At 40.4% G+C, this 14,518-nt stretch overlaps 1 protein-coding gene across 2 annotated transcripts in view; it reads right to left on the bottom strand.

Annotated features, from left to right (window-relative positions):
* Positions 1–14,518, bottom strand: part of RIN3 (Ras and Rab interactor 3) — a 95,820-nt gene that overhangs the window by 19,174 nt on the left and 62,128 nt on the right. For both annotated transcript variants that reach the window (XM_060756547.2, XM_060756540.2), the window contains exon 7: positions 7,276–7,584. In XM_060756547.2, coding sequence (XP_060612530.2) covers positions 7,276–7,584 — 309 coding nt within the window. The remainder of the gene's footprint in view (positions 1–7,275; positions 7,585–14,518) is intronic.

Below are 14,518 nucleotides of genomic sequence, written 5' to 3'. Positions count from 1 at the left end.
TCAAGTCTATCATTGCTTTATATACCAGTCCAGACCTAACTTAAAACTCTTTCCTCCGCATTTTTATATTTTACTGAACAGCTTGTTGTTCTTACTTCCACCAGAAATCTAACCTTTCTTTGACATTACAGCAGTTATGCCTTAACAGTGTTCCCTTGTTACACCGGTAATCACTATGGAGAACATTGCCTCAAATGATGCTGAGTACATGTCGTGATTTCTCCTTTGTCGCTTCCCTGCATGAAGTATAAAAACTGGAAAGTGATAACAGTTATGCACCTAGGTGGGAGCGCATGGGAATTAATTGACTGCTTCCAAGAACTTAGACGTTCATAGAACTGAAAGGGGACATGGGGTTATTGTGCTGTACTTTTAAATGTAAAGAGCAAAATCTATGGACAGAATGAGAGGAGATGGGACAGAAGAAGGAGTGGTACTACTGTTCCAAGATTTTGGGCAATCCTCTAAAATTCACAGGAGTTTGGATCATAAAGCCCTCTTCTGTCCCATCCCAGACATCATGAGGGTGTCCATAATGCCTACCTCCAATGAAGCTCAAATTCAGACCCAGAAGAAGGGAAATCAATATGTTTGAGGAATGGCAGCAGGTAGGGATTAACATAGGGGGCTATGGTGACACCGCGGATTAAACTACTAGGCTGTAGAACTTGCTGATCAGAAAGTTGGCAGTTCAAATCTGAAGATGGGATGAGCTCCTGCTGTTAGCCCCAGCTTTGGCCAACACAGCAGTTCGAAAACATGCAAATGTGAGTAGATGTGAGTAGGTAATGCTCTGGCGGGAAGATAACAGTGCTCCATGCAGACATTCCGGTCACATGACCTTGGAGGTGTCTACGGACAACGCCAGCTCTTCATCTTAGAAATGGAGATGAGCACCATCCCCCAGAGTCGGACACAACTAGACTTAATGTCAAGGTGAACCCTGTACCTTTACCTTTAGGGATAAACATGCATCTATTGAATTCACAGCCCTTCCAATTCCAAACCTCATCCCGAACACAGGGAAACATCAAGGACAGTCCTTGTTAGCTCCTGCCAACCTAACAGTTCAAAAACATGCAAATGTGAGTAGATCAATAGGTGCTTTCAGAAAACAAAACAAGCTGCCTACAGAACTGGAAAAACACAGTTCCTCCAAAAAGACTAGGTTTTTAGGTCTGTTCCTATGGTTATTTTGGATGCTGATTCAGAAAATTGCTTTGGATAGACTGTACCAGCTCTAATTTCTTAGAAATCTTATGTCAAATTACTGGAAAATTTGTATCATAATTTTGTGCTTTTGGTATGAAACGAGTAGATTTTAATGCAGTACATTTTTTTCTTTTCATTTTTAATATGTTCTCTTCATGCTTGAGACATTAATTTAAACACTACATTAAAATATCCTGATTTTTCATGGGCAAACAAAGTAAAAGTAGTATATGGTATATGTTTTGCATCTCAAAAACAAGAGGCAATAGGGGAAAACTGTTGTTATTTTTGGAATCGGTAGGTCAAGTAAAGGTAAAGGTAAAGGTTTTCCCTGACAATAAGTCTAGTTGTGTCCGACTCTGGGGGGTGGAGCTCATCTCCAAATCTAAGCCAAAGAGCCACAGTTGTCCATAGACAACTCCAAGGTCATGTGGCCAGCATGATTGCATGAAGCGTCATTACCTTCCTGCAGAAGTGGTACCTATTGATCTACTCACACTTGCATGTTTTCGAACTGCTAGTTTGGCAGAAGCTGGGGCTAACAGCAGGAGCTCACGCTTCTCCCCGGATTCGAATCGCCAACCTTTTGGTCAGCAAGTTCAGCAGCTCAGTGGTTTAACCCGCTAAGACACCAGGGAGCCATCAGCAGGTCAAATATACCCAGAAATATTTCTAACATTAGAGGCACCAAAACGTGTCTTGGCCAGTGTTATGCACTGTATCAGGGTCAGCCCAAGGTATTTTACTGGTAGAGGTATAAATGGCTTTTTTCACTAAAGCAGAAAACGTATAAGCATTTCCCCCTTTCCTGATAGTATAGATGAAACATAGATAATTAAATGCAGAATAATTTGTTATCTTTTCATGCCAGTTCACTTTCGTAACTTGAATGTTGCTGTTACTTGCAATCAAGTTGATTTCAACATGTGATAACTCTATGAATGAGAGATCTCCAAGAACCACAGTCATCAAACTGCTTTTCTTCAGAATTTGCATATTCACGGCTGCAGCTTTCTTGATTTAATGCTTTCTCCCATTTTTCCCTGTAATGCTTTCTATGGCTTGGATGGATCTGTGCAATATGCCTTTGCACTTGAGGATCTCATATAGTTCTTTCATAACTGCCTTTCCAAATACTAAGGTAAAGGTAAAGGTAAAGGTAAAGGTAAAGGTAAAGGTAAAGGTTTTCCCCTGACATTAAGTCCATTCGTGTCCAACTCTGGAGTGTGGTGCTCATCTCCATTTCTAAGCCAAAGAGCCAGAGTTGTCCGTAGACACCTCCAAGGTCATGTGGCCAGCATGACTGCATGGAGCACCGTTATCTTCCAGCAGAAGGGGTACCTATTGATCTACTCACATTTGCATGTTTTTGAACTGTTAGGTTGGCAGGAGCTAACAGTGGGAGTTCATGCTGCTCCCTGGATTCGAACCTGCAACCTTTCAATCAGCAAGTTCAGCAGCTCAGTGGTTTAACCCACTGTGCCACCTGGGGCTATCTCTTCCAAATACTAGTATTCCCACAATTCCTAACAGTCATTACAAGTTTAATATTTGCTCCAGAAGAACGAATAGCACTTGACATAATGAAATAATTTGCTTGTCATCATAGAACATCCGTTTCTTATCACACTGCAATATACAATTATTACAGTTCAAATACTGAACTTTGCTTTTTCCCTTGTTTTATGAGGCACATGTAAAATACAGCTTCAATTAGATCACCAAGAGCTCCTTTTTGTGACTTATTCCACATCTTCATTAGCAATGATCAGGCATTAACATAAGCAGCAAAAGGATGGTTCAAAACTTGATGGATGGAAACCACATAAAGATGTTTGCACTTGTTCTGGGAAAGTGGAACTGACATGAAAAAATAGCCAAAGTAATTGCCACAGAAAGCAAGTTTGTGGTCATTCTTTACACTGGTTTGTCATCAGCTGCAAAGAGGAAAGTTGTGTTCTGGTTGTCTACTTGGCAAGGAGCATAGCAGCTCCATGGATGAAATTTATAGAGACCCAGCAGGTCAGGAACGATGGAAGATAAGTGCTGGCTCAGCACAAACGAACAAGGTCAAATGCAGGGGCCTTCAAGACGCAAGCATGATAAATGCTTTCAATATCTCTTAACAGTCCAAAATCTGGATTGAAGTTTGCAATGTGGGCTCAGATCCACTTGTGAAATAAATCACTCACATTTTTCATAGGCACAGAAATCAAAAAAAGAGGGGAATTTTGATGTGGTGTAAACATTTAGTATTGGAGAGTCAACAATACTTTACAGTAGTGTTTCTCAACCTTCCTAATGCTGTGACTCCTTAATACAGTTCCTCATGTTGTGGTGACCCCCAACCATAAAAGTATTTTCGTTGCTACTTTGTAACTGTAATTGTGCTACTGTTATAAATCGTAATGCAAATATCTGACAAGCAGGATGTATTTTCATTCATTGGACCAAATTTAGCACAAATGCCCAATATTGGTGGTGGGGGGGGTTTGGGGGTGGGGGGGTGGGTTCATTTTGTCATTTGGGAGTTGTACTTGCTGGGATTTATAGTTCATCTACAATCAAAGAGCATTCCGAACTCCATCAACAATGGAATTGAACCAAACTTGGCTCACAGAACTCCCATGACCAACCGAAAATATCGGAAGGGTTTGGTGGGCATTGATCTTGAGTTTTGGAGTTGTAGTTCACTTACATCCAGAGAGCACTGTGGACTCAAGCAATGATGGATCTGGACCAAAGTTGGCAGAAATACTCAATATGCCCAAATGTGAAGTTTGGGGAAAATAGATCTTGACATTTGGGAGTTGTAGCTGCTGGGATTTATAGTTTACCTACAATCATAGAGCATTCTGAATCCCACAAATGATAGAATAGGGCCAAACTTCCCACACAGAACCCCATACTGTATTTTCTAATGGTCTTTGGAGACCCCCTCTAACACCCTCTCGCAACCCCCTTCAGGGGTCCCGAACCCCAGGTTGAGAAATGTTGCTTTAGAGAGTTGTATTTAAAGGTAAGATTTTCTATGTGAAAGATCTTTTGGTCCCACAGAGACCTCTTTTAATAGAGGTGCAGTATTTTTTAAACTCATTGCTTTTTCTCTTACTGCCTTTGAATCCCTTATCTTCTCCAGAGAGCTGGAAGATTCTTCCAGAATACCATGGGCTGCAAAGGACTGGGATGTGGCGCAGTTAGCTGAGAGCTAGCTGCATTAAATCACTATTAACCGAGAGGTCATGTGTTCGAAGCCAGCCTGGGTCTAGCTTGCTGTCGACCTATGCAGCCCAAAAAACAGTTGCATCTGTCAAGTAAGAAATTTTGGTGTTCCTTATGTGGGGAGGCTAATTTAACTAATTTAGGATGCCATAAAAAAACCTTCCACCAGTGTGCAGGAGAATGAGGAAGTATTCCATCAAAGGACTCAGTGTCACAATGGACAGTGAAGTGACAGCTATCTCTGTGGCCGGAATCGAGCCGGAATCTGGCATACTCTTATGAAGCCAGAAAAAGTTTGGGCACACCTGGAATGTTAAAACTGCCTCTGCCTCTGTCTATATATGTTGTATGTCTAAATGGCATTGAATGTTCGCCATGAATATGTGCATTGTAATCTGCCCTGAGTCCCTTCCGGGGTGAGAAGAGTGGAATATAAATACTGAAAATAAACAATAAATAAATAAAGAAAGGGGAATTACAAATAACTGCTACTACCCCTTTCCATAGAGACATCCGCTAAATCAGTAATTCTCTATCTCTGATTTTTTTAGTTTTTTTTCCAACTTCCATTAAAAACCTTAAAAACTCTGGTATTGACACGGAGAACTGGGAAGCCCTGGCCCTTGAGTGCTCCAGCTGGAGGTCAGCTGTGACCAGAAGTGCTGAAGAATTTGAAGAGGCGTGAATGGAGGGCGAAAGAGAGAAATGTGCCAAGAGGAAGGCACATCAAGCCAACCCTGACCAAGACCGCCTTCCACAAGGAAACCAATGCCCTCACTGCAGGAGAAGATGCAGATCAAGAATAGGGCTCCACCTACGGACCCACCTACGGATCCACCGCCAGTACACCAATCTTGGAAGACAATCCTACTCGGACAATGAGGGATCACCTAAGTAAGTAAGTAAATACACAAAGAATAAGAAGGAAGGAAGGATTTATCTAATCCTGCAACTTCCATGTTTTTCTCCCAGCCTTCACCAAAGAGTTCGTGATTAGTAGGTACATGTCCTTCAGTGGCTGATTCAATGACATAGGAACTGGTCTTGCTTGTTCAAGGTGGAATTGCCTTATTCCAAATCCAGTTTGCTTCTTTTAATTTTTTTCCACAGACACAAAAAATTTGCTTCATAAATATCTATAAGAGGCTTAAAATAAGCCCTCTCCTGTGCTACAAAACTGCCTCGCTATTACAGTCTTCTAGGTAAACGAGTTGCCGAATCAGCCACAGTGGTTGGGCTGCAGTGCTTGAATGAAATTGGTATTTAATAATTGAATGCTGAGTTAAAAGCAATTGGAATCCTTCCCAGACCTCCATAAAGCAATGAGGACTCTGCACACACATATGAATGGATCTGTACTTCTCCCTTGGCTCTGCGGCACAATGGGGCAAATAATCAGTCATTTTTGGCTTAGTACTGTCCCCACACATGGATCTCAAAGCACTTTCCGAATATCATTAAGCAAGCCATATAGATGTCACCTTTTCCAGGAAATGTATTTACAAAAAATGTGAATCTTTTCTTAAACAGTAGAGAAATAGACAGAAAATATAACGATTTAAATTAATATTAGATCCAAATAACAAAAGATAACAGCATCTGCCTGCAATATTGTAACCGAGGAATAAACCTCATTGAGCTTATTTCCGAGCAGACATGCACAGGATTGTATTGCCTGTCTCGAACATTTAATACATTTACTAGTTCAATTGGACACTGCGCAAATTACTTCTGAGCTAACAGAAATAGGAGTGCACTGTCTGTGACAGTATCCTAATTGTCTGATTTAAGCAGGGCTGGCTCTCCCATTAGACAAGGAGAAATCTCCATCTCAGGTGGGCACAGCGGGAGGGTTGGCAAACACTGACTTTCCTTTTCCAATGCAGAGAGTAAATCTGCCACTGCTTCAACACAGTAAAAGCTCTGAGGAGCCCTATAGACAGTCCAGGTGTTTTGGACTGCAACTCCCAGAAATTCCAGCTGGTTTTTCTGCTGTTAGGAGTTGTGGGAGTTGAAGTCCAAAACATCCAGAGGGCCTAAGTTTGCCCATGCTCGCCTACAGATCTTGGCATCCCACTGCTGCAGTGGGACTGCAACTGGTGTGTGTGTGTGTGTGTGTGTGTGTGTGTGTGTGTGAGTGGGGGAAGATCCATGGAGCGGCCTTCCTACCCATTTTCTCACTTCATATGTACCAATGGTTCTCAACCTTCTTAATGCCACGACACCTTAATGCAGTTCCTCATGTTGTGCTGACCCCCAACCACAAAATTATTTTCGTTGCTATTTCATAACTGTAATTTTGCTACAGTTGTGAATCACAATGTAAAGATCTGACATGCAGGACGTATTTTCACTCACTGGACCAAATTTGGCACAAATACCCAATACGCCCAAATTTGAATGCAGTTTTCCTGCTTCTTGGCAGGGCCCATGAAATCTCTTCCAATTCTATGATTCTATCTAACACTGTGTATTTTTACAGTGAGCCTTTGGTATCTGCTGAGTTTGATTCCAGGATCCACCCCCACTATGGATATCAAAATCCATGGACGCTGGTCTTGAAATTCATGAGAAACAGACCAGAAAAAGGAAGTAGACATATGGCTATTTAAAAAAAAACCCAAACAGTAAGTACAGATATCAACTCCTGCCAAATCTCCAGGCTTTTTTGCCCAATCTGGAGGCATCCCAATTCCTTCAATCCTCATTTTGAAAGCCAAAGTGAGACAGAAATAAATAAATGCAATTCTAGACTACTAATCACAACCATTTTTGTTGAACCTGTTACAATTTGGAAGACAGAAAAGCAACATCAAGCTGGTTAAAATAGGGTTACACTACCTGAGTTTCCCTGAGTCATGGAGTCATAGATGAGTTTGCAAGATTTCAGTAGGATGCTAATCTTCTTCTCTGGGGAATAAGCCTTGGACATAGTTGTGAACTTGTGTAGGATTTTCTCCAGAACAGCAGCTTCGGGCACGCTGGTGGTGACTCCCAAGTCAGTGGTGGTCGTATTTTGGATGACTTGTTGATTTTCTTTGAGGAGCCTGAAGGATCCATCTTTGTTGTGGATTTCCCTTAAGTAGGAATCAATGGCCTCTTTTAAGGGCTTCAAGACACACTTGTGCAACGCCGACTCAATAATCACCTCTGGAGAAGCGGAAAAGGCATATGTCAGCAATAAACAGATTAGGATAGACAGGCACATGCTTCTTAGAAGTTGTATAGAAGTACAGTTGGCCCTCCACATTTATGGGTCTGACTTTCACAGATTTGATTAATATGACCCTCTAGGAATCTCTAGGTCCTCCAAGTTGTGCTGAAGAACCTAGAGATTTCTAGATTGGAGTACTCTCAAGTTAATATTTTAAATTTGTGTTTTCCCTAATTTTGCAGGGGTCAACACCCTTAATCCAGTAAATGTGGAAGATTGTAAAATGATTGGTACATACTAGTGTATATACTGGTTGTTTATAAGTTTATTGAGTCTATTTATTATATGTTTTTCCTTGAGTGCTATTTATTTGTTTTTTGGCACTGAATGTTTGCCATGTCTGTTTTTCTTGTGAACTGCCCTGAGTCCCTTTGGTGAAAGAGGATGGTCTATAAATAAAGTTTTAAAAATTATTTATTATTAGTATGCAAGAACTGGAATTATTGACATAGTATTCAATATGACAGGAAAAGCTCTTGAACCTGGTGGATATAAATTAGCGTATGGGGTGGTTCAGGTAGGTGGAGCATTAGGGCAGCAATTCCTATCTTTCTATATTTCTATCTTTTATTTAAAAATACAGCAAAAAGTACTGAAATTTCTGAAATATTTTTCTTTTCCTCCTGCCACATTCATGGCTATATAAAATGCTTTATATTTTATTTTATGTCAGATAAAAGGTCAATTTCAAAAATTGGAAAGCTTATTATTTGGGGCGACAACTCCCAGACTCATCCAGGTAACATAGGTAAATTATGAAGATTGGCGGATTCTGGAAGCTGTAGTCCAATATGAAAAGATTGTGGCAGAATGAAAATCATGCATAGTTCACATCTTTACCAATCCACACACTGTCTTGCTAGAGAAAAGATATGCTACACAGATAATCAGTAAAATATAAGGTGTTTACTCTTTGTTATTCAGAGCAACACATATACAGTCATGTGAACAGTTGCATTGACTCGCACAATGTCCTTTGAGAAAGATTCAAATATTCCTTAGGTGTCCATATGAAGGAACTTCTTCCAGCAGTTCAGAAGCAGAAAATATACTATCTTGTCTTGGCAAGCTCTTGAACAGAAAGCCTAAACATGTAACTGTTGCCAAAACTCCCAGGCTCAGCTAGCACCCCAGGCGTAGCCCAACCAAACAGTTTAGTGCTCTGTATTTTTCCGTTAACACACTCACCAACTGATTTTTACATGCTCCAACAAATATCATTGAATTCTGCTGATGGTTTCTTGAGTGATCTTTTCTAACAGATAAATCTTACAAACAACTTGCAGAAAAAAATAAATAAAAGCAATGCAAACTATACATAATATAATGTAACACCTACTCACAATGAATAAATTACAACTATCCTAAATCTGATATTTTAAAAAATGATTTAATCTTTGTCCCGTCCTTTCATCATCTCATGTTTGTCTGCTTATTAAGAAAATTCATCCTGATATGTATAATCTTAGGCTAGCTTTGGTGAAATCATATTTAAATAAACAATCATGTTATTCTCTATCAGCATAAAAATGAGTCATGGTTTTAGATCTAGTTAAGGAAAAGAGACCGCTTTGGTCTCCTTGGTGGATGACCTTAGCAGAGAGCTAGACAGGTGGAATGTATCCCTGTTGGTTTTCTTGGATCTCTCGGCGGCTTTTGATAATATCAACCATGATATTCTTCTGGACCAGCTCTCTGGGATGGCCTTAGTTCCTGGAGGGTTGGACCCAGATAGCGGTGCAGAAGGATGCCTGCTCAGACCCTTGGTCGTTGGTCTGTGGTGTCCCGCAAGGCTCTATTTTATCTTCTATGCTTTTCAACATCTACATGAAACCACTTGGTCCAGAAACTTCAATTAGTGTAAAGATCTGCAGCCAAACTACTTACAGGGGCAGGCTGTAGGGAACATATGATCCCCCTCTTAAAGCAGCTCCACTGGCTGCCAATTTGATTCCAGGCCCAATTCAAAGTGCAGGTTATTACCTACAAAGCTCTATGTGGCTTGAGTACTGCCTATTTATATACTAAATATATGAAAATGTAAAGTTTTTATATGTTTTAATGAGTTTTAATTCTATCTTAAAATGTTTATGTTAATTGTACATTGTTTTTAAGGCATTGAATAGTTGCCTTTGTGTAAAGCCGCTTTGAGTCCCCTTCGGGGTTGTTTTACCTTCTCCCCCAAAACTCATTTTGCATAAAAGCATATGCTCAACTGGCAGGAATACTTCTGATTAATGTCATTCCATTTATTCAGCTGCTTTTAGAATGCACGTTATTCTTCTCTCTTACTTGGTACAAACTAAGTTCAAAGTTCAAATGTAGTACACACTGAATGAATACAGTGTGGGAGAAAGGATGAGACACATTCAATCTTCCCAGTAGGTCCAGGCAAAAACAAACAGTTCTCTCCTCTCTTATGTTCTCCCTCACGAATATGTTTTGCCATTGTGACCACAACTCTGTTTTTACTTGACAGACATGTCCGTTTTAATCTGTGAAATGTTGGAGGGCCTGGGAACTTAATAAGTGTACATAGCTCCATTCCTGGGAAATTGGGGGGGGGGGGGTCAACTAGCCTACAACTTTCATCATTGCCAGAATGAGGAAGGTGTCACAAAGTTGATTCTAGCAAAGTCTTGGTGAAGTAATGGAAAACAATGACGATGATAAGAAAGTAAGCCAGAATCCTTCTGAGCAATTTGAGTAAAATATTGTCACATCTTAGACAAATTCTTCAGCAACCCATACAGAAGAAATAATAGATTCTGCAAAAGCTGGCATGAGTGTGTATAGTGGAACAGTGAGAGAAGGCAGAGGGTGAAGATACTCCTCAAATCCCTTCTTCTTGGGATTTTTCAGAAAGTGGGATCATGGGGTGCCAATGGGGGAAAATATTTCTCATGCTGTGTTTACTTTGAAAGGGCAACAGAGCATCCAGGAGGAAATGTCGACAAAATGACTGTGTAGAAAGATGATCCCCCAGGGCTGATGTTAAGTGAAGCAACTTTTTCAAGTTTTCATTTCCCTATAAGGCAGTTGGTTGCTTTGACTCCTACAGCTTTGCTGAGTACAACCTTCTGCAGCCTTGGCTGCTGTTAATGTACATTCAGCAGTATAAAACAGCCTATTCTACAGTTCAGGATGCTGCTCTTCATAGCCTGCTGAGGCAATTGCCTAATGGTTGCTTAACATCCAGCTAGTGACTAAGTATCTTTCTATCAGGCTTGCAAAAGAACCAAATTGCATCATGCCTGTCCTCTTCTCAACTCGACATGCACTTAAGCAAATTCAAACCTTTTGGCCAAAGAAATGGTTCCTCTTGTAGCAACAGAGACATAGAGTTCAAGCACTTAATTATACGAATTACACCTCTTTGAAAGGAGCTTGAATATAAGTCAAATAATTGCAATCAAAGTCAAAGGATGCCAGATCTCAGGGCCTTCCATTATTGGGAAAAGGAAAGGTCTGTGTGCAAATCTCCAGCTCATTTAACAGAGCAGCAGCTCGCAACAATACTCAAAGATTAATTGATTTGTTGCTGCAACGGACTCAGGGTGCATATTTCTATATGCAGTGGGTTTCCAGGGTTCCCTACACATACCAAAATATGTGGATGCTCAAATCTCATTACAGGCAATTCACAAGTTGAATTTGTAGGTAAATTGGAACAGGCATGTTTTAAACTGTAACTCCAGCCAAATTTATATGCTTTGGATCACATAGGGGTTAACACCCATGCGGTGTTTGTTTTGCTGTCTGTGCTCCTGTTCAGAAGATTTCACCTCACTTTCTGTCTCTGTGAAAATTGGATTTTGAATAATGTGGCTTGTTGTGGAACAGTTTGGTTATAAAGCTTTGGTGGAGATACCTTTGTCCCATAATAACTCCATGATAAGCCCTATGACGAGTGGCTTAAAGAGATGGGTATGTTTAGCCTGCAGAAGAGAAAGGTGTGAAGAGACATAATAGCCCTGGAGGCTAGGATGCAAAACAATGGCTTTAAACTACAGGAGATTCTACTTGAACATTAGGAAGAACTGCCTAACCGTGAGAGCTGTTCAGCAGTGGAACTCTCTGCCCCAGAATGTGGTGGAGGCTCCTTCTTTGTAGACTTTTAAGCAGAGGCTGGATGGCCATCTGCCAGGGGTGCTTTGAATGCAATTTTTCTGCTTCTTTGCTGGGGGTTGGACTGGATGGTCCACGAGTTCTCTTCCAACTCTATGATTCTGATTCTTCAAGAGTAAATTTCCCTTCCGAGGGGTAGATTTATCTCACTTCCTGTTGCCTCACCCCTGTTCTTAACTATGAATTATTTGTAAGTTGGGGACTGCCTGTCTATACAACGGACCTTATTTAAAAAGGTCTGCAAGGAGAAATTGAGTTTTGAACATTTTCAAGCCACTGATGGTTGAATTTGTGGGTGTCGAACCAGTGGATATGGAGGGCCAGCTGTATTTACTTAGCCTCCTGCAACCCACTCATTCATTGTTGTGCCAGAATTTAATCTCCTCTGCAACCAACTTCTGGCTAGTGTGATAGATTACCCTATATACTCATGTATAAAAAGGTAAAGGTAGTCCCCTGACATTAAGTCCAGTCATGTCTGACTCTGGGGTGTGGTGCTCATCTCCATTTCTAAGCCAAAGAGCCAGCGTTGTCCGTAGACACCTCCAAGGTCATGTAGCCAGCATGACTGCATGGAGCACCATTATCTTCCAGCAGAAGGGGTACCTATTGATCTACTCACATTTGCATGTTTTTGAACTGTTAGGTTGGCAGGAGCTAACAGTGGGAGCTCATGCTGCTCCCTGAATTCGAACCTGCAACCTTTCAATCAGCAAGTTCAGCAGCTCAGTGCTTTAACCCACTGCGCCACCGGGGGCTCCCATAATAAGTCTAGACATTTTAGTGAAAAAATCAACCGAAAAATCTGGGTCAACTTATTTAAGATTTAAGACAAATTAGCCATTCTTTGCATGATAGTTCATAAAGGCTTGGAACAATGACTTTTTTAAAGACTACAACTCTCAGAATCTCCCAGCTTGGCTTTGTCAGGGAGAGACAGGTCAGAGACAGAATGTGCAATCCTTACAGAGCCAGAAATGTTATGTTTTCATGGATGATGAAGCATCACCCATTTCTAGCAATCTTTTTGTCTATGATCTTGTTGCTATATGTACGTTCTGATGTGCAGCTTTCTTTACTCTATGGTTTCTGAGAAATTATAAGAGGGGTTGCAGACCACATACTCTTCTCTCTCCTTTTTGGCACTCTCTCCTTTTGACAATGTGACTTGTTGATAGCTGTTTTGTTACAAGAGAGATGCCCTGGCCGGCTGGCACGGGGAACCATCTCAAAGACATTTGTAACTGGACTAATAAGTTTTTGTACCTGTGTATGCTGATCACATGAAAATTGTGAGTAAACTAAATATGTTATTTACATCAAAGTCTACTTCATTTTTGTCTCTTGAGTGCATGATAAGAAACTCAAGAGATAAGAGAGTACTTTTTTGGGGGGCACTGATAAAAACACTTCTAATTTATTTATTTATTTATTTACAGTATTTATATACCGCTTTTCTAATTCCTGGGGGGGACTCAATGTGGTTTACACAGAAATAGTGGAAAAATTCAATGCCTTACAAATGTACACCATATTACAATCAACTCCATATCAAAAGCTCTGCTGTTTTGATGCACTGGCAAACCTTTGTTTTCCTGATGGATTGGAGATTGCTGGTTATTCAGTCTAACAACTGAAACCCTTGCCTAGTATAATTATATTTGGTTGTATAGTACAAGAGAAGCTTTTGCTCTAAAGAGTTTTTGGCTCTTCTCTAAAAGGTTATATTCAAGTTCCAGAATATAACCTTTTAGAGAAGAGCCAAAAACTCTTTAGAGCAGAAGCTCCTCTTGTAGTATACAAATAAATATAATTATGTCTAAAGTTCTGGAACAGACAGCCATGATCATGACCTCACACCAGTTCCAGAACTTTAGACACATGTTGTACATAAATATATATTGTGCCATTATATGCAATATATGGGGGAAGATTCAATTCAAGGAGCACAGCTCAGAAGAACCAAGGAAGATACAAACCAACTCTCCAGAAAGACCATTTTCTTGCTTCCTACTCAGCTATTGCACCTATCTAGTCCCAACCCATTGCCTCACTTACATGAAACATTGCCTCGCTGTCATAGTTCAAGAAAAGGTAAAGTAAAAACAAGAAGGAAAAAAAATCATTGTCACTGGATCAAAAATGCAGAAACTCATTAGGGCTCTGACATTGTGATCAAGTGCATAACATTTCAAAGATTAATGATATACTTTTCAGTCCGGGGAAAGCCAATGTTTCTCAATGTAAAATGGCATGACTTCATGACTGTCAGTCTTAAATCCTGGAAAAAACTGAGGGGAAGATTGGAGGGAAGTTTTTTTTTTTCATTGTTACCATTTTCTGGCCATTATGACCAGGAAACATGCTGATTGGGGAGCCTGGGACAAATAGTTCCCAAAGGTAGACTTTCCCAAGCTCTTAGGAAAAGGATGTGGCACAAATGCAAACAATAGCATACCAGCCAAAATTGAAAGCCTAGAATGTGCTCTTTGACTGCACTGCTTCTTCCAAGACCCTGTTTTAAATGTTGACATAAAATTAGATTAATACTCTTGATTTACACACATAAATATTTGAGACTCAGTGGATGATAGTCGCTGCCAAACGCAAGAAACCTGTGTTCTCCGGATGATGACTAACTTCATTTATATGCCACCTTTTCCCCAAAACTCAGGTGCAAGGCAGCTTACAAATTAAACTAAATGCAAAACTCCCCACAAATATAAAACCATCCCAGGTCAA

Source organism: Anolis sagrei, chromosome 1, assembly GCF_037176765.1.
Source record: "Anolis sagrei isolate rAnoSag1 chromosome 1, rAnoSag1.mat, whole genome shotgun sequence".
In the NCBI taxonomy this organism is placed as follows: domain Eukaryota; kingdom Metazoa; phylum Chordata; class Lepidosauria; order Squamata; family Dactyloidae; genus Anolis; species Anolis sagrei.
The sequence above is the reverse complement of the archived record's forward strand: the minus strand, read 5'-3'. Positions and strand labels throughout refer to the sequence as shown.